The 25,365-nt window shown below is 38.1% G+C and overlaps 1 protein-coding gene across 3 annotated transcripts; it reads right to left on the bottom strand.

The window, feature by feature from the left end:
* Positions 1-204: 204 nt before the first annotated feature.
* On the bottom strand, positions 205-6,861 carry LOC131404626 (T-cell surface glycoprotein CD1c-like). 3 transcript variants are annotated; one of them, XM_058539536.1, is made up of 7 exons: positions 6,653-6,861; positions 6,085-6,351; positions 5,116-5,394; positions 4,616-4,894; positions 3,943-4,033; positions 3,703-3,789; positions 205-516 (listed from the first exon to the last, which is right to left on the bottom strand). In XM_058539536.1, the coding sequence occupies exons 1-6, from the start codon at positions 6,711-6,713 to the stop codon at positions 3,729-3,731; spliced, it is 1,038 nt and encodes a 345-aa protein (XP_058395519.1). In that variant the 5' UTR covers positions 6,714-6,861; the 3' UTR covers positions 205-516; positions 3,703-3,728. The 3 variants fall into 3 exon arrangements, with proteins under 3 accessions (XP_058395519.1, XP_058395518.1, XP_058395520.1); XM_058539535.1 differs by lacking the exon at positions 205-516 and having other exon boundaries at positions 2,385-3,789; positions 6,653-6,860; XM_058539537.1 differs by lacking the exon at positions 205-516 and having other exon boundaries at positions 2,385-3,789; positions 6,085-6,277; positions 6,653-6,721.
* Positions 6,862-25,365: the final 18,504 nt, after the last annotated feature.

Genomic DNA, 25,365 nt, shown 5'->3' with positions numbered 1-25,365 from the left:
GCCAGTCTTCCTCAGCAAAAAGAGAAGGATTGGCAGATGTTAGCTCAGGGCTGATCTTCCTCACACAAAAAAATAATGCTCAGCATTTCTGCAAATACAATTATCCCAGCATAATTATGGTTAGCTTACTTTGACAAATGATATTTCAACAGAAGCAGGAAAAAAAGTTTTAAAATAGGAAGCCAAAGGAATATCACTGTTAAGTCTTATACCATATTTCATTTATTCTCAGACACATTCTTTCTCATATCTCATGTGTATAAAATCTAGGTAGATCCTACTGTTGATACCGTCTCATAATAAATTTGCAGTTTTTAATTATTTTTCTGCTAGTATATAAATTATGATTTATCTTACAACCTATGGGAACTCTGGTTTGATCAAATATGATGATTATTTGGTGAAATATGATGAGATTGATTCCTGGGCTGACAACTTGAGCTTCTGGGCTTCTGGGTCCTTATTCCAAATGGAAAAGGAGACAGGATAAGAGCTCATGGGATATTCTGATATGACCTGTTAAGAACACAAGCGAAAAATAACTCTATATAAAAGATATTTGTACACCCATGTTCATAGCAGTGTTATTCACAATAGCCAAAAAGTGGACTCAACTCAAGTGTCCATTGACAGACGAATGAATAAACAAAATGTCTATACGGCCTCCCATATATATACATATACAATGCAATATTATTCAGCATTAAAAAGGAAGGAAATTCTGACATGTGCTACAACACAGATGAACCATGAGGACATTATGCTAAGTGAAATAAGCCAGTCACAAAAAGACAAATACTGATAATTTCACTTATATGAGGTACTTAGAGTAGTCAAATTTATATAGACAGAAAATAGAGTGGTGGTTGCCAGGGCCTGGGGGAGCAGGGAAGGGGGAGATGTTTAATGGGTATAGAGTTTTGGTTTTCCAAGAAGAAAAGAGCTCTAGAGATTGGCTGCAGAAAAATGTGAGTGTACTTACTGTTACTAAACTGCACCTTTAAAAATAAATAAATTGTTATGCTTTAAAGTTGCTTGAAATAGTCCCTGACTTGTGGTATGTCACCAACTTGATAAGTGGTTATGCTCATTGTTGCATTTTGTTTTCAATTTTTAGGAAATGAAACTCTGTTTGATTTATAATGTTACAAAATATCTATATGGAGCAGGACATCCAGAATGGCAGAGCAAGGAGCTCAGGAAATATCCCCAAATATCGATGATAATACTGGACAAAATTTTCAAAATAAACCATTTCAGAATTCTGAAAAATGACCAAAGGCATACAACAGGTTGAGAAGTGCTTGTTCAAGAAGAACTACCTGAACCTCAGCAAAAGCACTGGGGACGATTTAACTTGGACCTGCTCTCATCCTTCTCCTGGCTTGGTGATGCCATAGGCTGGGGACTAGCAGTCTTGCTGTCGCCAGAAGGGTACAGGAGATTTGGAACTCCATAGAGAGCCCACATGTCCAGGGAGGTTGTAGAAAACAATAGCAATTGGTGGCAAACATCAAAGGTCAATATTACAGCTGCCTGAGGCTACAATGCTGGTTGAGGCAAAGAAGAGACCAGCCAAAACCTAATAAAGACATCTAGGAAATGAGACAGACATAGTGGACTTTGATAAGCTCCCACTTATTCCCTGAGGTTTGGAAGCCTGCACATATACTAAGGACAGACCAAAGAGGACTACAGTTACCTGTTTTATCCCCGGCCAAATGTGAAACTTTGCACGAAGAAAAAGTAGAAGCCAGGGCAGATTTGTAAAGTGTTTGGTAAATGTGTGCTCCAATCCTCACAGATCTCTCAGCAAAAACTGGAAACCTTACTGATTTAAGGTGTAAAGGCACAACCTCTGACTAATCACTGGCTACCACTAAGTTGTACTGATTTAGGTGTGACTCCCTAGGAAACCAGGAAAGAGAAAGAAAGAAGTGGAGGAAGCAGAGGAAGGGAGTAAGAGAGAAAGAGATATACCGAAAGAGAGAAGGAGACAGAGGGAGAGAGAGGGAGAGTGGGAGGGAAGAAGGAAGGAAGGAAAGAAAAGAGTCTTATATTTAGGAAAAAAGAGCAGAGACATCAGTGGCTGCAAACTGCAGGGCAGCCAGAATCTACAGAATTAGTCAAGGTGAAAAACTGAACAAAAAACAAACCAAAACCACAGAAGCAAAATGAACAAAACAGATGACAACTTTATTTGAAGAGCCTCAAACTAGAAACAAACCAAATGTCCATCAAAAAGTTGATGGACAAAATATATATATATAGTATATTCATACACAAAATTCTATGGAGCAATAAAAAGTCATAGACTACTGGTACACTGATAAGCAACATGAATGACATAACTATATGCTAGGTGAAAAGAAAACCACACCAAATACAAGAGGACATACAGTTTATTCCAAATTAATCAAATTATAGAAAAGATAACTCTAAGCTTAACTAGCATAAAGCATATCAGTAATTGCAAAGATGCAGTGGGTTTAACTACAAATAGGTATGAGAGGTATTGGGATAACAGAAATGTTCTATATCTTCATTGTGGTTGCGCTTACATGGGTGTATACATTTGTCAAAATGGATGGAACTGTACACTTAAAATAGCCGTATTTTATTGTATGTAAATTATACATCCATAAAGTTGATTCAAAAATTTTAAAAAGAAACAAAAAATGTAACCAGTAAATAGGACATGGACATACTGAAGTGGTAAAAATTGCAACTCAAGCAAGTGGATACAATCTGGGTCATTTTCTCCCCCACCAGTTTACAACCTGTATGTACCTGTCTCATATTCAGTGCTTAACAAATATTACTTGAATTAACAAATGATACCTAGAGGAACCAAAGTCTAGTGAAAGGTATTGGATAGCACTGCCCTTTGGGGGAGTCTTCCATATATATCCCCTGTCTTGATCCCACCCTAATCATGAGCTCTCTTGCTCCTTTTTCTTAACCGTTCAGTGACCCATCTGCCCCACTACCCTTAACGCATAGCCTGCATACTCTTTCTCTCTTTGTATTTGGAAAAAGTTGGAAAGAGTTGGTTCTCTGTATTTAGAAAATAAGTGTGGTGAGGGGCAAAGCTGCATTTTTCTTTAAGAGTTTTGGGAGAAAACAAGAGAGCTAAAGGAGTGTGGAATTTCCTGACCAAGTAAAAAAATTGAAGCATGAAGGGAAACATCAATATTTCAAATACTACAACAATGTCAGGAATTAATATAATGGGAAAAGACTATCAACATTACAGTTAATCCAACTCGGATTAGGTTTGTTTGTTTTGGTTCGATTTTCACTGAGCACATATTACATGCAGGAAAGGCAGCTTTGTCATGATTATTGTCCCAAAATTTGTCTCAATATTTATTCCCAAAATAAATATTGGAAGGGGAAGAAAGAACTAAGTAACTGTAATGCAGGGTAACAAGTGATGTGTACGTGTAGCAGAGTACATTTGAAGTGCTCTCTGGGCTCAGAGGAGAGAGAGACTGTTTCCCACTTATGGATCAGGGAAGACCTTTAGAGGATGTGACATCAGAAATATGCTTTGACGGTTGAGTACTATTGAACAAATGGAGATTACAAGGAAGGCATTTCATACTGAGTTACAGAAATTAAACTAGTTTATATTAACAAATGGTTATAAAACAGAAACAGAAAAAAAATTTAAATGGAGAGTAGAAAGGATGGCATTACTCTGTTGTCCTAGGATCCTGAGCTGTTTATTTCTCATTGCAATGGGGGCAGCATGGTGAGGAATCCCAAGAGATGACTTGATATGAGCTGTGAAGCAAGAAAAATGGGGAGAAACTCTGGATAAGTTGGAGGTACTGATTGACAATAAGGGAGAATGGTCAAGAGACAAAAGTTAAGAGAGGTACAAATGGAATATGAAATAAGAAATTGGGAAGAGAGGAGGAAATAGAAAGAACGCACCAGTGCTTCTTAAACCATAATGCAAGGACCATCAGAAGTATTAGAGGTGCTATCACTGCCAGTGGGATCCAGTTCACGGAAAGGTGATGTCCTATGAATATTGGAGAGACATATAGATGTCATTTTAAACCCACTTCTAATTCTGCTTCATCCTAATTCATTCTACTTCATTAGGTTTGTTTGTTTTGGTTCGATTTTCACTGAGCACATATTACATGCAGGAAAGGCAGCTTTGTCATGATTGTTGTCCCAAAATTTGTCTCAATATTTATTCCCAAAATAAATATTGGAAGGGGAAGAAAGAACTAAGTAACTGTAACGCAGGGTAACAAGTGATGTGTACGTGTAGCAGAGTACATTTGAAGTGCTCTCTGGGCTCAGAGGAGAGAGCCTACTTTCCCTACTTTAACATGTGCATTGGGTATGAGTCCCATCAATCATCCTTTTTAGTCACTCTATTTCCATCTTTGCTCAGGGAAGGGTTCCTCATCTCCCCCCAAATCTCTTACATCTGAATGTCCCTCATGTTCCAAAACTACATTCCTGGAATCGTCTTTATTCATTCCTTCCTGATATCTCTCTCATTTAGTTCTGGCATCATGAAATTTCCCTCTGCCCTATCCTCTAGGCTCAAGAATCACCTTTTCACACTTAAAGATCTAGTCTTACTTACCCCAATAGAGAATGATGTCCTGGTCTCCTAGACTGCTGTGCCTCACTTGGCAAAACAGGCCAGCTGCCTCCTCAGCCTCCACATTCAAGATCACCCGAAGATACCATGTCCCATCAACATTGGGCAGGACGTCACCTCGCTGAATGCCTGGCTGTTCCCGTTCACCCCGCATCCACATCACCCAAATAGGCTTTGGGTAGAATCCAGAGACGTGACAAACCAGCAACAGCTGGCTAGACCCAAGGATGGGGCTACCAGACAGCCATGCCTCTGGCTTCACTGCAGAGGGCATGAAAGGTCTTCAGATGAAGACTGTAACACACAGCTTAGGGACACATAATCCAAATTATTATGCATGTATTATCCTCCTCTAGGAACATTTCACCCACAATGTTCTTGAACTCTCCTTCTTGAACTCTTTCTTGTCCTAACTTTGAAGAGAATCACGGGAAGGGGCAAGACTTGTATAGAAAAATCTTGGAGGAAGGGGCTGAACTAACCTTGCCTCTGGAGATACATCTTCCCTGCATCGAAGAGACCCAAGGCAAATCGCGGGCAGACGTTTCTGATGAGCTTAGACACTGTTTCCTTGATGCCTTCATATTGATTGATTAGATCACAGACCCTCTGGGCCCTGATCTCACCCTCTGGAGATGGTACCCATGACATGTTTTGGAAACTCAGGAAATCTGTTCCTTGATAAGCAACCTGCAAGAAGCTTTTTGTGGTGTTTCTAGAAGGCAGCTCACAACCAGCTGTCACCTGTAATTCAAAGGGATCTGGGAAACAGAAGGGAGGAGAGATTTCCTGAGAGATTCAGGAAAAAATGAGAGGAATGATATAGGAACGTAGGGCCTTTCTAAAAAGTGGAGCAAGAAGGTTTTATATGAGTGTGAGAGTGAGCCAAAGATGTATTTTATCAGGAACAAGGAAGAGAAGAATTGGTGGGATGGGGAAGGGAGCATAAGGGATAAATGCCAAGAATTAAGAGTTTGATTTGAAGAAGTTGGGGAGAAATGATGGGTGAGGCACATAATACAGGTTAGAGGAAGTGGGAGAGAAACCCATGCAAGGGAAGTGGGAGTACAGCATTCCAGGGTGCATGAAATGGGTCATAATAGTTGTTGGACTATGGACATAGACTTTTGAGTAAATTAAATTGAGGAAGAGATCGTATTTTCAGGGAGTCAAGCACAGACTGTGATAATTGCATGATTCTGGGTTTTAGGCCACAGAATATAGACCACTGGGGAAAGATGAAAAAGAGCAAGAAGAAAACGTCCAGAAGCAGCCAGAGTCTAGGAAATCTTGAGGAGTCAATGTCTAGAATAACCCCCAAAAAGTTTATGCATGAAGGTTTTTATGGTGGGATGGGAATAATGGGAAATGGTCCAGAAAGATGTGAGAATGTTCCCCAGAAATAGAAGAACCTTCTGAAGGATTCCCTTAAATGAGTGAATTGAACTTACATTCGAACTGCAATTGACTGGCGCAGTCTTGAATCTCCTGAATTAATCGAATGAGGTAGACACGAAACAGCAGCTCCAGGCCCATAAACTCCTCATTGCTGAAGTTGCTCTTGGACCAGGTGTGCAGGAAAATTATTGTGCCTGATTCACTGTCCCAGCCATGAGTCTGCAACTCACCCAGCCAACCTGAACCCTGAATTTTTGCCCAGGATTGGTTGGCAAAGGATGAGATCTGGATCACATGAAACAAGATGTGTTCCTGGATGACTATGAGTGGTAGAACGTCATGTAGTTTAAGGAAAAAAAACAAGTAAGCAGGAAAGAGAGAAGACGGAAAGTGAACCAGTCACTAGAGAGAGAGATATGCTATGTCTAGCTTAACAATGACACTTTCCTAACACAGGACCCCATGCTCTACCATCAATCTTCAAAAGAGTAAACTGGACCTGGAGACAGGAATGCTCACATTGTAAGCATTGTGGTATCCTTAAAATCCAAATCCGTCTTGGGAAAGTCCACCAAACTCTACCCAGATTTACCCAACTGGGAAGCTCACAGATGTTCTTACCATCCGCATTGTCGCTGCCCGAGAGAAGAACAGCTAGCGATGCAAGTTGCAGAAACAGCATGTCTTTTGCAGATGTTCTTTTCTTTCTCTCCGTTCTCAGCAAACTTAGCCCTCAGTGTCTCTATTCTGACTTCCTTCTTCCGCCAACAGACAATCCTCCCCACCAACCACTGACTGCAGCAAAGAGAATCTGCCGCTTCCCTCGACCTTGGGCTTCCTGCCTGATCTCTCACTTCCCCTGCAGCTCTGACCCCTCCTGTCTGGATTCCAGCTGCTTTTCTTACACTAACCTTCATCCTGTCTACTTCCCCTCCTCAACTGCCATGGACAAAGTTGTGCCTGACATTGGAAAGTCACTTCACCTCTCTGGGACTTGCATCTCATCTCTAAAATAAAAAACAGAAACGACATGGTTTCCCCAGGTTCTGCTTGTTTTAACAGATCACAATTCTTCCAGTTTCTCCACTCAACTCTACCTCCATGCTCGTTCAGAACAATATTCTCTAGGGAAGCATTTTGACTGCCTAACACTTCAGGTATCCACAATTTGAAATCTTAGAAGAGCAGCGTGCTTTTCAACCTGAGGGCTAAACTGTTGTGCAGTGTACAACTGTGTTGGATTATAGTTGTCAGAAAAATGCAGCTTTTCAAGACGATACATACAATAGAAGATGTTAAAAATCTGTGTTGAAATTAAATTTTGTGATCTGATAAAAATACTGTGTCAAAAAAGGGTAGCATTTGTTAACACTTGAATTTAAGTAGTCCATTTGAGATGCAGTTGGTGATTTGTCAATGATCCTGACTGGCTAATGTGTGAGAATACATGAACACAAAATGTTTTTAAGATTCAGGTCATATGTTCATTATTATAATATCCCTTTAGTAACTTTAAATAATTCACCGAATGCAGGGGAATAGTCACTTAAAAGCCCATTTGTAGCATTATTTCCCTTTCAGATTTATCAACATTAGTAATGGGGCTGGAAGTTACACTCAGTGAGCTCTTTCTGTTGTGGTCACAGATATTTGACAATTTCTATGAGCTGCAAATTCTTCCACGAACAATACATGGTTTAAGCCCCATACAAATCACTCATAAGCCCCAGATCTCATTTTTGCCCAAATCTTCTCAATGGCAAACTCTTAGTTTGTGGTTTTAGGAAGCTATTGGCAGATACGATGCTTTATATTTATTACATTTTTTTCCCTGTGGGCCTATAGGAAAAACACAATCTTCCTACTCCCTTGTAACTGGGTTAGGGTCATGTGACTGAGTTCTGGGCAATAAAGTGTATCATGCTGGAGATGTAAGCCGCCTCAAAGCCTGACCATATGAAATATCCCATCTGATCATCTTGCCCTGCAGTGCCAGCTTGAAGGACACCTGTTCGAGACAGAAAAGCTACAAGACAGAGAAGGGCTGCCTGATCTACATGGAGTTTGCCTCCATGAGATGTAAACTGTGTTGTGTTTAGCCTCTAAGATTCTCAAGTTTATTTATAACTGCAATACAACCTAGCAACACTGATTAATATTATAGAACCTGGTAAGTAGTATCCTTTCCCACCTCCTGAATTTGGAATCAAATGAGATAAAGATATAGAACATAAGATAGATGGATCAAACTGTCAACTTTACTTCTGATAAAGCTTCTAGAGCAAATCCCTTAAGTGTGCAATCCAAGTAATGTTACTAGTATTGAACTCACTGTTGTAAACTGATTATTTGTGTCCCCCCAAAATTCACATGTTGAAGTCCTACTCCCCAGTATATTTGCATTTGGAGATGAGGCCTCTAAGAAAGTAATTAAAGCTAAATGAGGTCCTAAGAGTGGGGCCTTATAAGAAGAGACACTGGAGAGTGAGCACTCTCCTCTCTCTCTGTTTCCCTCCACACTCGCACAGAGGAAAGGTCATGTGAGGACCTATCAAGAAGGTAGCCATCTGTGAGCCAAGAAGAGAGCCTTCACCAAAAACCAAATTGGCTTGGACTTCTAGTCTCAATTGTGAAGAGACTAGAATTGTGAAAAAATAAACTGTGGTTTAAGCCACCTAGGTTGTGGTATTTTGTTATGCCAGCCTGAGCAGACAAATTCACCCACTGAGTCAAGGCAACGCTGGAAAACCCCTAAACCTCCCCATCGTATGAGAGTCAGGGCATGGAGGAGGAGATTAAGGTTGACACTTCTGAGAGCAACTTGGCTGTCAGTAAAGGTAAAGGGTGGGAAGAAGTTATTGAGACATATTACATACCCAGTTTCTCTCCTGGACTCACCAATGAGATACTTCACTCTATTTTCTTGGGAAAGAATAAGGAGTGAGGAAAGAAACAAAAAGAATTTAGGGAAAATTCTCCTTTGGAGGAACGAGAAGAGTAGGTAACAGCCCCATCCCATGACATGGCTATACCCATCCAACCATCCAAACAGAAACCTAGAAACCTACATTCTTTGGAAACTTACTTCTCCTTGACTCCCCATAGTCACCTTGTTACCAGGTCATTTCTCTCCATAATTTGTAAAACTTGCCTCTTCCTCTCTAACCTCACTGACATTTAGTTCTGCTTTCATCATGTGTGACCTAGATTACTGCCACAATCCCTTAGCTGTACATTGCAATCCAAATCTTCTCCATATCTATTTAGCACAGCTGCAGAATTGCTACATAAAATATTAACCTGACCATGTCAACTTCATGATTAAAATATTTCAGTTAAATCATGAAGAATAAACCAAATTCCTAAGGTCATCAATTTAACACACAAAGGCTCATCCAGCTCAATCCCCCCAAAAAACAGTAGGAGAGGTAGAAGGGAGTGGGCTCCATGAGAAGGAAAACTGACAGACTATTTGTACTGGTAAATACACGTGAACATAGATTCAAGAATCTGAAATTTATATAACAAGCAATGGGGAGAGAAGAAGGTGGTTATATGTGCTGTCTAGATACACACAATTGCAAAAGAATAATCTGAGTTGGGTGGGACATCCTATGATTAGAATCCAGCCTGAAAAATGGGTCCTGGGTATCCTGGGGGAGCCCAGTGCTCTTCCTCTGTCACTAACCCTCCCCATGCTCCCTCTGTTTGCCCCATGGGTGCTCAGGCCAAGGGCATCCTCATATTCTTCTTTGCCTGAGCTCTTAACTGGCACTCTCCAAGTTCACCTCAGTCCATGATTTTTGTCCCCCTAGAGAGAAACCGCTCCTCAGAACTCTGATTTTATGTCTCCACCCCACACAATTTCAGACTCCATCATCCCCCTCTCTGCCAGCGGAAACCTCACCCTCTGCTCACTTCCCTATTTGAGAAATTGCACTGCTTCCCACAAGCACTGTCTTTTACTGGGCCTTTCATATCCCAGTCAGCACTTCTTCCAATTATTCTCTCCTTTCTGGCTTCCAGAAGCAGTCCCTGCCTCTGTTCTGTGTCCTCCTCCCTCTCATATCTCCAACAGTGAAGACAGTCCCATCTTGAGGGTGAGGATACACTCCTAGATGGACCACTTACTAGAATGCATTGATTAACACTCTAGGTCTCAGTTTCCCCCATTGTGAAATGACTGGATTGGAATAACTTGATATTCTCTACCTCTGCTTCAACTTTAACTTTCTTTGGTGTGGTGTGTGTTCATATTTGTTTTTATTTACATAGTCTATTAGGTGTTCATTTACAGCACGTCAAAATTTTCATATAGTCAGAGTCCCACAGCATTTGTAATTATATAATTTAATCATATTTCATTTTCGAATACTTTTTTGTATTCAAGTATTATTAAGGAGTTTTCACTTCTTTTGCCTGTTAACATATGATAACTCTGCTTATCTTTTACTCATTCTCGTTCATCACATGATTTTTTTATCCCTAAAAAATTTTTAAGTAATAATAATAATAATAACAATACATGTGAGGTTTTTCCAATTAAAAAATGGGCAAAAGACCTGAACAGACATTTCTCCAAAGAAAATATACAGATGGCCAACAGACACATGAAAAGATGTTCAAAATCATTAACTATCAGGGAAATGCAAATCAAAACTACAATGAGATATCAACTCATGCCCGTCAGAATGGTTATAATTAACAAGACAGGAAACAACATGTGTTGGAGAAGATGTGGAGAGAAGGGAATTCTCATACACTGCTGGTGGGAGTGCAAACTGGTGCAGCCACTATGGAAAACAGTATGAAGATTCCTCAAAAAATCAAGGATAGAACTACCATATGATCCAGCTATTCCACTGTTGGGTATTTATCCAAAGAACTTGAAAACACCAGTTTGTAAAGATACATGCACCTCTGTGTTCATTGCAGCATTATTCACAATAGCCAAGACTTGGAGGCAACCTAAGTGCCCATCAAGGGACGAATGGATAAAGAAGCTGTGGTATATATACACAATGGAATACTACTCAGCCATAAGAAACAATGAAATCCAGCCATTTGTGACAACGTGGATGGACATTGAGGGTATAACGCAAAGTGAAATTAGTCAAAAGGAGAAGGTCAAATACCATATGATTTCCTTCATTAAGTAGTAGATAATAACAACAATAAACAAACACATAGAGACAGAGATTGGATTGGTGGTTACCAGAGGGGAAGGGGGGAGGGAGGAGGGTGAAAGGGATAATTCGGTACATGTGTGTGGTGATGGTTTGTAATTAGTATTTTGGTGGTGAACATGATGTAATCTATGCAGAAATAGAAGTATAATGATGTACACCTGAAATTTTTACAATGTTATAAACCAATGTTACTGCAATAAACAAAAAATTAAAAAGAAAAAAAAATACATATGAGGTTTTTAAGAAAGCAACCAAAACCTAGTTATTTTTTCACCAATTGAAAAAATTTGTATACAATAAATGTTTCAACACCTTCTATCTTTTCTTAAACTTTTTACTGAAGTATGATGAGTATTCAAAAAGTACACAATAGGTAGTTATAAAGATCATTGAATTATCTCCAAGAGAACACACCTGCATTATGCAATTCAAGTCGAGAAGTAGAATATCACTAGCACCACAGAAGACTCCTTATGCCACTCCCAAAATTACTCCATCTCTCATCCCTAAACATCACCTCTATACTGACTTCCAATGTCATAATCAGTTTTTCTATGCCTTTGTAATAATTTGCCTTCTCCCTAAAGAATGCCCTTCAGCATTTTCTTGTATAGTAACAAATTATTTCAGTTTTTCTTTGTCTAAAAAGAAGTATTTATATTCAGTTTTTAGGGATATTAGGGATATTTTCATTGAGTATAGAATTCTAGATGTTCACTTTTATTGGCTTAGCATGCTGAAAACGACATTACATTAATTTCTGGTTCCCATTATGTTTTTTAAGAAGCCAGATGATAATCATATTATTGCTCCTCCCCATGAAATTAGTCTCTAATCTCTGGCTACTTTTAAGATATTCTCATTGTCTTTGGTTTTCAGTAGTTTTACTATGATGTACTTGGTATGACTTACTTTTTTTTTTCATTTTGCCCTGGTTCATTGGAATATTTGAACGTCACTTTCTCTTTGGAGAGTTTTAGACGTTATTTCATCTCAACCGTTATCTACTCCATTCTCTCATCTGTCATTTTGTGACTCCAGCTAAATGGACCATTTCATAGTATTCTCTCAATTACATACTTTGTCTTTTTTATATTTTCCAGAATTTCATTCCTCCAAAATTCGTTCTGGATATATTTTTCTAATCTGTCTTCCAGTTCATGAATTGTCTCTTTAGTGGTGATTTATCTGCTATTACATCCATCCATTCATGGTTTTTTCTGCTGCCACTATTTTATTTTTCTCTGTTAGAATTTCCATTTGTTCTCTCTTTATAGCTTCCACTTCTCTACCACAATTATAAATCTTATTTTTATCTCATTAAACATGTTAAGACTATGTATTTTAAGGATTATGCCTGATAATTCCATTATCTAGGATTCTGGTAAGTCTGTGTCTGTTCTCTGTTGTCCTTTATTTTAAATCTTTGTTCATTTTAACTTGTCTGTTTATGTTTCTGGTGGTGATTTTCTTTGCCTTGTTTTTGTCTTTGTTTTTGTTTCTGAGTGTTGATCATTTATATTTTAAAAACATAGAAATAATTTGAGGCTTAGAATAATGTTATCTTCCTCCAGAATCATTTAGGGGCATGGGCAATACAAAACTACCTTATTATTTTCAAAGATTAAGATAATTTGAAACAGTTACAGTCTCTGCAAAGATTACTCTCTTTCTGCTTCACACTTACTCCTAGGATGCAGCCCTTTAAGGTTGCAACTCAAAATTCAGGTCCTATCTTTGAAGTTTTATGAGTCTACTGAAAGCTTTGCTTAGCTTCTTGGTCTCTTTAGCTGCCTCTCAAGGTATCAGCAGATGTCCCTAGGGGAAAAGCAGCCCCAAATACAGAGCTCACCTCTGTGAGTTTCTGTCTTCTCCCAGCTATTGATCTAGTAATTCATCTTTTCTTTCTAGGTTCTTCAATGCCTTGAGGCAGATTTTATTTTATATTTTCCTTGCTTTTTCTAGTTGTCCTTGACAAGAGAGTTGGTTCAAATTAGGTAGTCTACTATTTCTACAAGCAGAAGGCCTCCTGTTTCTTTGTTAATTGCTTATTAATAAAACTTATCCTCCCTTCATGTGTAAAGCCACAATTTGTATCTCACAAATCTAAGCAATAACACAGCTGGTGTAGACAAATTGAGACTATAAAGTGGGAGGTGACTCCTGAGCCTGTGTACAAGCTTCATGCATTCAAGGTTAGTTTCTTCATAGTCTCTTTCTTGATCATGAAGCCAGTTCAAAATAATATAGGAGAGGAACCAGATTTGAGGCATCTCATTGGATCTGCATACGTAGTCTAGACTGAAAGCCAAGGCAAAAATTAGTTTTTTCTGCCTAATGTTTCAAAGTAATCCATATCTAAGACTGCTCTGATTCCTTTACCAGAATCTTTTCCTCAGCCATTACAGCTGGAGCAGCCTAGTTGAAGGTCAGTGCTTATAGAATCTCAAGCACATTGACTAAGTTTGCTTTGGTTTTGGGGCCTGTGCTTTCAACACTGACTTTGTTTGTAAGGCCTGCATTTACTTAAGGTTCAGCAAGTAAATCTTTACTACCAGATGAACACACTCTTGCTCTAGTGGATGCTGTGGCCAGTCATCATTATACCCTCTTCAGGACAAATATGCTTGTTTGCTTAGCGTAGGGGGGTATTGGCTGCTGACTACTCACAGATATGTTCATTTCCAGGAATTGGCTTCAGTGGAAGAGAGTTGCTTTGTCAAAGTGAATGTTCTTTCCCTGGGGAGAACACACATCAAATGTGGGAGTATAGAGGTACAACCCCATTACCTGTTCTAGGAAATGTCTGAAGGGCCATCCTAGCTCCAGAACTCTCTGTGAGCTTGATTAAATCCTCCACTGCAACTCATCACAGTTCAACCTCTCCCTTTCCTTAGTCCTGTCTCCCTCTCTCTTTTACAGTTGTTGTTCCTGAGGACACTCCCTGATAAATGTTCTACATGCTGAAGTCCATCTGAGTCTGTTTCCTCAGAAACTGACCTAAGACTCTCATTTATATAAAAACAGTCACTTGACTTGACAAAGCCATCCTAAGCAGCAGCAATCTGCCACAGCAAAAACCTCACATGGACACTAAATGCAAAGTCCTACAACTACCTGTCCAGGCCACAAAGGTAAAGAAGCCACGCACAGCATATAAAACCCAGTTATGTTGAACCATGTAGGCTGCTGCACACCAAGGTCAAAAGTCATGTGGTCATGCCCTAATTTCTGAAGCCAAAGACCATTTGCTTTGGCTCCACCAAAAGATTCTCACACATTACTTTATCCTCCATTTGCACAATACTTTTTTTCTCCATAGTTCTCTTCTAACAAAAGCCCCAGTAGTGCCTTTGTTAATGGTCTGCTGAATTGAATTTATTCTCCTAAACTACAGCCATCAACCTTTCATCTTATCAAATTAATAAATAAAGTTACATATTCTACTTTGGATTTATCTCAGTAAAATGAGTTAATAAAGAGCTACAGATAGACATTTCATGAACCAAAGCTTTCAACCTTTAATTTTCGGCCAACATCCTGGATTCATTAGGATCAAGTTTGGCTCCAAGTGACAGAAAATTCAAACTAACAATATTTTTAAAAAGATGTGGTTATATTTCTCTGTCTTCTGAAAACGCTAGAAGTAGGCAATTCAGCGTTGTTCCGGCATTTCATTGGTCAGGGACTTAGTCCTCAATTTCCTCTTTTGTTATGGGATTTTTTGTTTTGCATTGTTTCTTTTCTTTTGGTTTGTCCATGCTTGGTCCTCATTCCAAAGGTCATCCAGTACTCTTATATGGTTGCCAGAGGTCCTTCCATCAAATTGAATTTTTGGCCAGTAATAGGGAGCAAGAAGGAAACTGACCACGACCACCTCCCACCGCTTCAAATCCATTTCGCAGAAATCGTACACTCTGTTGGTCAACTGCAGTCACATAGCCACAACCAGCTAAAAGGGTCCCTGAGAGATGCAGTTTTTATTCTGCCCAACTTATAATTAGGGGGTTGATTTATTCTAGAGGAAGTGGAAAATAGATTCTGCGAGACAACAGTGAGTAAAACCCCATTTGGCAATTCATCTATCCATTTAGATACATATGTGTATAGTTGGTAACCAGTTTAACTTGAATAGGTAAGCTGGAAATAAAATTGTTCAAAGCTCAAAGACCATAGGTGCTTTTCTCAGGACACTTTATACTCAAATTAAGGCTCACGTTTGTTTTAAATATTTTCCTGTCTGAAGTCATATCTAATGTTCTCTCTGAGGTAGAATCGGTTACGCACTGGGGATGGAAAGACTTGCAGTTAGGCCAACAAGTGCCTATATCTGAAAACAGAACCAAAATTATATCTCAAGAAGAATCTTGGTACTCTCTAAGGGTGTTATCAGTCTCCTGCGAGCAAATCTTAGATTCAAGCAACAGTTCTTTGAGTAGATCTCCAAGAGCCACAAAAAATTTCCAATTGCCAATTCCACCCATAGCTCAACTCATTATTAAATTTTCTGCTCTGTATTTAACAAATAATATAAAATTGTTGTACATGAGGTATACGTTAGAGTACATAATCTGAAAGTTGCTGCTGCTCAGAAATAATTATATTAGTTCAACATAAGCAATATTTATGGGAGACTTAGAGTCTATTCATTCCTATAGATAATGTAAAATCTACCTTTGAGTTTGCCAGAACATCAGAGAGCTGCACACCTGGACCAGATCATGTTGTGCTGTGCAGAGTTATTTTCCCCATTTTTTATTTTAGGATGATATAATCATCTTACTTCAAGAGGCTTAAAACAAACATGCCTGTGAACCTCATAAAATTTACTGAATGAACTTACATATGAACATTGTTCACTGAACCAAATAATTCCTTCTTTATAAGAACTGATGGGACAAGTTTCTTTGTGGCCTCAGGACCGGGAATAGTTATACTTTTCCTGAACTAATTCCTCTATATCTTCTAAACACTGTGAATATGTAGTTAATCTTGTCTCAATTATTTTATAGTCCTCTAATAATTTGCAACCCACATATGGCCAATATATAGGGTATCATGACACTTTTTTTAATTTACTCCATTCTTGGCTTCATCATACTTTACCAGCCATATATTCCCTTAGATTCTATTCCTATATTAGTATTGATGTATTTTTAATATTACATGCATCTTTTTGGAAGTCATTTTAAATTATTTTTAGAGCTAAAAAGTTATTGTGAATTTAAGCATGAGTTTGTAAGTTGCTTGATATTTGGGGAACTTCTAATTTTGTAGTAATAACTAGGATGCTGCAACTTTGTTTTAAGCTCTACAGTCACCTAGTGGTAAAATATAGACATTTAACCCAATCTCTAGCTTTTGATGATTACAAAAATCCTGACATTTTCAACCAGAGGGTTTTTATGTCGCAGATGTTTTGATTCTGTGCTTAGAAATATATGTATTTTATACAATATTATATATTTTTATGGTTTTTTCCTGAGAAGGTACTTCCCATGGTGCAACTCATTATCCCAATTCAGTCTCTAGTCCATAGAACATCATTAAACATTTTCCAATATTTGCTTTTTTGTGTTGTGTTTTGCCTTTGGAATCTTAAGTGCAGATTGTTGAGTTAATCATTTTCCTCCTTTCAAAAGCTCATGGATATCATTTGGTCTGAGCAGACCTCCTCTGTAAATTGTTTGATTTATTTGTTTACCCCCATTTCCTTCTCTTCACCACATCCTAACGTATTAATTTGTGATCCTTCTGTTCCTATGTGTTCTTATAAAACATGGTGTTGTTTGAGATGTACAACTTTAATTTCCACAAATGTTATTAGACTGTATGCTTCATCTATTAGTGTATTTCATTCAGCACTCTTTTAAAGACCTTCCGTATTACTCTGTGTCTAGTCTGTTGTTTCTAACAGCTGCATAGAATCCCATAGTGTGTATCTACCACATTTTACTTATGTGTTCCCGTGGGGATGAACATCTAGCATACTTCCTACACCTCAGTACTATAAAAATGTTGTGATAGACATCTTTATATGTGTTCCCTCTAGAGCTGGGTAACTATTTTCTATTATGCATATTGAGAAGTGGGATTGCAGGGACAACATGCACATCATTAGACGAGATACTGCTGCCAACTCTCCAAAATTACTTCACTGCCAACAATGCATGGGGATTGCCACCTATCCCACATCCCTGCAAACACTTGGCTTCTGGAGCTTTCTGATTTTGCCAATTTGGTGGTGTAAAATGAGATCTGGTCTTAATTTGCTTTTCTCTACTTATTAATGAGTTTGAGTAGAACTTTAATTTCAACAAAAGATATTATATGTATGCTTCATTTATTAATATATTTCATTCAGTACTCTTTTAAACACCTTCCCTTATTACTCTGTGTATAGATGTACAAAAAATATATATTTTTTATTTTTAGAATTCCAAGCACTTCTGTTATTTTTCAGCCTTTAATTTTCTTCAGTGTATACTTTATTGGAGAGAAAGCCATAATTTTATAAAGTAAATTCAATAATTTTTACTTTTAATTTTATTATTCTTTTTTTTTGGAAAAGAAAAACATTTTATACATTTTGTGGTTCAGAAGGAACAATATGCAAAACAGTGGAACAGTCTGTGCTCTACTACCCTGGACATGCACACTCTTGTCCCTCAAGGGATGGAGAACCCAGGACTGCTGCCCAGCAGGATCAACTTAATTACAGGCCCCTTGGAAGGGCCATGTCCTTAGGGGTGAAGGTCAGGGGCAAGGGGCACCAGCACCCTCAGGAGCCCTCGTATAACTGGTACTGTGTATGTGTGTGTGAGGAGGGGGGAATGACTCATCATGGGCCATTTCTTCCCAAGGCTCTAGAGTTTCCAAATTGGGAATTTAGTTTAAGAAATAATTCCTCACTAATAGGTCATAAAGATATTCTTTACATTATATGCTGCTAACTTTGTAGTTTTATCTTTTGCATTTAGGACTTTATTCCATTGTGAATAAACCCTTGCTTGCCTCTTTCAGAAATGATTTATATATTAGCAGTCATTTATTCTTCCATATAGTACAAAAAATAGGTTTACTAAGAACCTCCAAAATCCAGCTGGAATTTTAACTAGGAATTTACTGAAGTTGTAGAATAATTTTAAAAGAATTGTAATTTTTAAAAATAATTTCTTCCATAAAACTCCAATTATCAGAAATACTTTTATGATCTTTAATAGTTTTTAGAATTTCTCTGTAAAATTCTTGTATGTTCTTTCTTTAGCTAATTTTTAGCTATTTTGTAGACTTTGCTGCTATTATGAATGGTATCTTATTTTCTTTTGTTTGTTGCTTATATAAAAAAGGGCTGTTGATTTCTTAACAGTTTGTGTCTAGATTTTCATGGTAGCTCTAATTGTTCAATTTTTATTCTATTAGTTTTCTAGATAGAAATCATATCATCTTAAAAACAATTACTTATTCCCTTGAAATCCTTACAGTTTTATTTGTATGTTAAATTTATAACTAGGTAAGTTATGAGCTCTCTTGTTATTCCCAATATTTTGCTAATTTTTTATTTTCTTGAGTACAATCATATGATCTGCAAATAATTTTTTTATCTTTATTTTCATACTTCTTTATTTTTCTTGTCTTACTAGATTAACTAGGACGTTTAGTATTCTACTGAAAAGTGATGACAGCGGTAGGCAGACATCTTGTTCTTGATCTTCACTAGAATGCTTTAAATCTTCAAAATTAAATATATCTCGGAGTGACGTCAGCATCATGGTGGAGTGAGCTTTCCCGTGAACTCTTCCCCTGACAAGATACAACAAAAGGAACAGTCACAGACCAACAACGGAATCTCAAACAGTGAAAAGCTAGAGCGGAGGGATCCACACTGCCGCACATCTGAGAGCAGAACGTGCTGGGCCCCTGGAGGAAGTGGGGAGAGGTAAGGAGAACTCCTCTCCCTCTCCATCAGATCAGCGATCTCGGTCCTCGCGGCTCCCAGAGAGGGGGGAGGGGTGGCCCTCGGCGGGGAAACCGTGGCTCTTCGGACTCTCTCAGCCAGTGGGAAACTCCCGCACAGAGGACTCAGAAGAGCCACAGGGCTACCATCAACATCTGAGCACCCCAGAGAGCGGATAAAGAGGGGCAAACGAGAAGCCTCCCACGTCAAGGACCCAGAGGGCAAAAGAGAGAGCTCCCCCCTCCCCACAAACTGGACCCTGCAGATCAACCGACCAGACCAAACCTAGCGATCTGGGGCAGACTAGACCAAGAGATCCGTGACAGACTAGACCAAGCGATCCACGGCAGACCTGATCAAACGACCAGACGTGTGGATCGCAGCAGGGAAAAAAAAAAAGAAAACTGCGGATCGCAGCAGAAAAACCGGGGCAGAGCGCAGAGGGCTTAGACTACACAGCCCTTTACCACTAGACAATGGTGGCAGGTGGAAATTGCAACCAGAGATTTCCAGGATGAGGAAAAACAAAACCAACACAGGAACCACAATGCAAAAATATATGAAATCACCAGACCAGAAACAAAATGACAAGCACCCAGAAATCAACCCCGAAGACACAGAAATCCGTAATCTAAATGACAGAGATTTCAAAATAGCTATCATAAAAACACTCAATGAAATACGAGACAACACAGACAAACAATTCAATGAGATTAGGAGTTTCTTCACAGAAGAGATTGAAATCATAAAGAAAAACCAATCAGTGCTGATGGAGATGAAGAACACAATGGAGGAGATAAAGGAGAATCTGGCATCTTTAAAGAACAGAGCTGACTATACGGAGGAAAGAATTAGCACTTTAGAGGATAGGAATACAGATATACTCCAGATGGAAGAGGAGAGAGAACTAAGACTAAAAAGAAATGAAGAAAGACTCCAAGAAATATCTGACTCTATTAGAAAATGTAACATAAGATTTATAGGTATTCCTGAGGGAGAAGAGAGGGAAAGAGGAACAGAGAGCCTATTCAAGGAATTAATAGCTGAGAATTTCCCAAATCTGGGGAAGGAGCAGGAAATACCAGTAAGTGAAGCCAACAGGACACCTATATATATTAACAGACAAAGGCCTTCACCACGACACCTAGTGGTAAGGCTAGCCAGGGTCAATGACAAAAAAACAATATTAAGGGCAGCTAGACAAAAACAAAAAATAACGTACAAAGGAACTCCCATCAGGCTCTCAGCGGATTTCTCAACAGAAACTTTATAGGCTAGAAGAGACTGGAATGATATATTCAAAATACTGAAAGACAAAAACTTTCAGCCAAGAATACTCTATCCAGCAAAAATATCCTTCAAATATGATGGAGAAATAGTAGCTCTCCCAGATAAACAAAAGCTAAGGGAGTTCATGGCCATGAGACCCCCACTACAAGAAATACACAAGAAGGCCCTCAGGCCTGAAAAAAAGAAGAGAAAGGGAACACAAAGCTTGGAGGAAGGAGAAAAGTAGGTAGACAAACTCAGAAAAATAGTAGATCTTTACCGGAATAGGTTAGCAACCACTTAAATACTAAATTCAAAGATCAAAGGAAGAAACTCACCAAAAATAAATTTAACCTCATCACTGTAAACACACAGCCACAACACAAGATAGAATAAGGTACAACAAGAACAACTTAGAATGGGAAGAGGAAAGTGCTTGAATTGACTTAGTATAAGGAAATAGAAGGCCATCAGATAATGGACTATCTCATACACAAGATTTTTTACCCAAACCTCAAGGTAACCACTAAACAAATAATCAAAACAAAACCACATATGATAAACAAAGAGAAAACTAGAAGAGTCATAAGACAGAACAACCAAACTGAATTGGCAGTCCGAAACAAATGGGACAAGAAACAAAGGAAATGCAAAAGAACCAGAAAATAAGTGACAAAACAGCAACATTAAGCCCTCATATATCAATAATTACCCTAAATGTAAATGGATTGAACTCTCCAATCAAAAGATACAGAGTGGCAGCATGGATTAAAAAGCAAGACCCAAAAATATGCTGCCTTCAGGAAACACATCTTAGCACTAAAGACAAGCACAGGCTCAGAGTGAAAGGGTGGAAGACAATACTCCAAGCTAATGGCAAACAAAAGAAAGCAGGTGTTGCCATACTCATATCAGACAAAGTAGACTTCAAGATAAAACAGGTTAAGAAAGACAAAGAAGGGAAATATATAATGATAAAAGGGACACTCCATCAAGAAGACATATCACTTATAAATATATACGCACCCAACATAAGAGCACCAATGTGCATAAAGCAACTATTAAGAAACCTAAAAGGAGACATCAACAACAACACAATAATAGTAGGGGATCTTAACACCCCACTTACAACAATGGATAGGTCATCCAGACAAAAATTCAATAAAGAAATAGTAGACTTAAATGAAAAACTGGACAAGATGGACCTAGTAGACATATACAGAGCACTCCATCCAAAAACAGCTGACTACACATTCTTCTCAAGCGCGCATGGAACATTCTCTAGGATAGACCATATGTTGGGAAACAAAGCAAGCCTCAATAAATTTAAGAAGATTGAAATCATAACAAGCATCTTTTCAGACCATAAGGCTATGAAATTGGAAATGAACCATGAAGAAAAAACTGGGAAAGTGACAAAAATGTGGAGATTAAACAACATGCTACTGAACAACCAATGGATCATTGATGAAATTAAAGGAGAAATCAAAAACTATCTGGAAACAAACGAAAATGATAGTATGCCATATCAAACCATATGGGATGCAGCAAAAGCGGTCCTGAGAGGGAAACTCATAGTGATACAAGCCCACCTTAACAAACAAGAAAAAGCCCAAATAGGCAACCTTAAATTACACCTAACAGAACTAGAAAAAGAACAAACAAAGCCCAAAGCCAGCAGAAGGAGAGAAATAATAAAAATCAGAGCAGAAATAAATGAAATTGAGACCAAAAAAACAGTAGAAAGGATTAATGAAACAAAGAGTTGGTTCTTCGAGAAGATAAACAAAATTGACAAACCCTTAGCCAGGCTTACTAAGAAAAAAAGAGAAAAGGCTCAAGTAAATAAAATTAGAAATGAAAGAGGAGAAATTACAACAGATACCACGGAAATACAGAGGATTATAAGAGAATACTATGAGAAATTATATACCAACAAATTGGACAATCTAGAAGAAATGGATAAATTCTTAGACTTATACAATCTCCCAAAATTGAACCAAGAAGAAACGGAGAATCTGAATAGACCAATAACAAGTAAAGAGATTGAAATAGTAATCAAAAACCTCCCAAAAAATAAAAGTCCAGGACCAGATGGCTTCTTCAGTGAATTTTACCAAACATTCAAAGAAGATTTAATACCCATCCTTCTCAAACTATTCCAAAAAATAGAGGAAGATAGAACACTTCCTAAATCATTCTACGAGGCCAACATCACCCTGATACCAAAACCAGACAAAGACAATACAAAGAAAGAAAATTACAGGCCAATATCGCTGATGAACATTGAGGCAAAAATCCTCAACAAAATATTGGCAAACCGAATACAACATTACATTAAAAAGATCATACACCATGATCAAGTGGGATTTATACCAGGGATGCAGGGATGGTTCAACATCGGCAAATCAATCAACGTGATACATCACATCAACAAAACAAAGAATAAAAACCACATGATCATCTCAATAGACGCAGAGAAGGCATTTGACAAGATACAACATCCATTTATGATAAAAACTCTCAATAAAATGGAAATAGAAGGAAAGTATCTCAACATAATAAATGCCATATATGACAAACCCACAGCCAATACCATACTCAATGGGGAAAGACTGGAAGCCATTCCTCTGAGAACAGGAATGAGGCAGGGCTGCCCACTCTCACCACTCCTGTTCAACATAGTACTGGAGGTTTTGGCCAGAGCAGTTAGGCAAGAAAAAGGAATAAAAGGAATCCAAATAGGTAACGAAGAAGTGAAACTCTCACTATTTGCAGATGACATGATTGTATATATAGAAAACCCTAAAGAATCTGTTGGAAAACTATTAGAAACAATCAACAACTACAGCAAAGTTGCAGGGTACAAAATCAATCTACAAAAATCAGTTGCATTTCTGTATGCTAATAATGAACTAACAGAAAGAGAGCTCAAAAAGATAATACCATTTACAATTACATCAAAAAGAATAAAATACCTAGGAATAAATCTTACCAAGGAGGTGAAGGACCTATACAATGAGAACTACAAGACGTTATTGAAAGAAATTCATGATGACATAAAGAAATGGAAAGATATCCCATGCACGTGGATTGGAAGAATAAACATAGTTAAAATGTCTATATTACCTAAAGCAATCTACAGATTCAATGCAATTCCAATCAGAATCCCAATGACATTCTTCACAGAAATAGAAAAAAGAATACTAAAATTTATATGGGGCAACAAAAGACCCCGAATAGCTAAAGAAATCCTAAGAAAAAAGAACAAAGCAGGAGGCATCACAATCCCTGACTTCAAAACATACTACAAAGCGATAGTAATCAAAACAGCATGGTACTGGTACAAAAACAGACACACAGATCAATGGAACAGAATTAAAAGCCCAGAAATAAAACCACACATATACGGACAGCTAATTTTCGACAAAGGTGCTAAGAACATGCAATGGAGAAAGGAAAGTCTCTTCAATAAATGGTGTTGGGAAAACTGGACAGCCACATGCAAAAGAATGAAAGTGGACCATGTGCTATCGCCATTCACAAAAATTAACTCAAAATGGATCAAAGACCTGAAGGTGAGACCTGAAACTATAAAACTCATAGAAGAAAATATAGGCAACACATTATATGACATTGGTTTCAAAGAAATCTTTTCGGATGACATGCCTACCCAAACTAGGGAAACTAAAGAAAAAATAAACAAGTGGGACTTTATCAGATTAAAGAGCTTTTATAAGACAAATGAAACCAGAATCAAGATGAACAGACAACCAACCAGCTGGGAGAGAATATTTGCAAAACATACATCTGACAAGGGGTTGATCTCCATAATATATAAAGAACTCACACAACTGAACAACAAAAAAACAAACAACCCGATCAAAAAATGGGCAGAGGAAATGAACAGACACTTCTCCAAGGAAGATATACAGATGGCCAATAGGCACATGAAAAGATGCTCAACATCACTAATCATCAGGGAAATGCAAATCAAAACAACACTAAGATACCACCTCACGCCCGTTAGAATGGCTATAATCACCAAGACAAAAAACAACAAATGTTGGAGAGGATGTGGAGAAACAGGAACCCTCATACACAGCTGGTGGGAATGCAAATTGGTGCAGCCTCTATGGAAAACGGTATGGAGATTCCTCAAAGAATTAAAAATAGAGATACCCTATGATCCAGCCATCCCACTACTGGGAATCTATCCAACGAACCTGAAATCAACAATCCAAAGAGGCTTATGCACCCCTATGTTCATTGCAGCATTATTCACCATAGCCAAGAAGTGGAAGCAACCTAAGCGTCCCTCGACTGACGATTGGATTAAGAAAATGTGGTATATATATACAATGGAATACTACTCAGCCATAAAAAAAGACAAAATCGTCCCATTTGCAACAACATGGATGGGCCTGGAGTGTATTATGTTAAGTGAAATAAGCCAGAAAGAGAAAGACAAACACTGTATGATCTCACTCATATGTGGAATATAAACCAACACATGGACAGAGAAAACTGGACTGTGGTTACCACAGGCAGTGGGGGTGGGGGGTGGGCACAAGGAGTGAAGGGAGTCATATATATGGTGACGGACAAACAAAAGTGTACAACCCAAAATTTCACAATGTTAGAAACCATTAAAACATCAATAAAAAAAAATATATACTATTAAAAAAAATTAAATATATCTCATGTAAGCTGTTTGTAGCTACATTCAACCATACGGTGGAAGTTTCCTTCTATTCTAAGCTGTAATGTTTTATCAGAATGGGCATTTAAATGTATCAAATGCTTTTTCTGTAACTCTGGAGATGATTGTATGGCTTTAATCCTTAATCTGTAGTAGGAAGTGATTCTATTAAGAGATTTTTAATGGTAAACAATCTTTGCATTCTATGGATAAATTC

This window comes from Diceros bicornis, chromosome 4, assembly GCF_020826845.1.
Source record: "Diceros bicornis minor isolate mBicDic1 chromosome 4, mDicBic1.mat.cur, whole genome shotgun sequence".
Lineage (NCBI taxonomy): Eukaryota > Metazoa > Chordata > Mammalia > Perissodactyla > Rhinocerotidae > Diceros > Diceros bicornis.
This window is presented reverse-complemented; position numbering and strand designations above follow the sequence as displayed.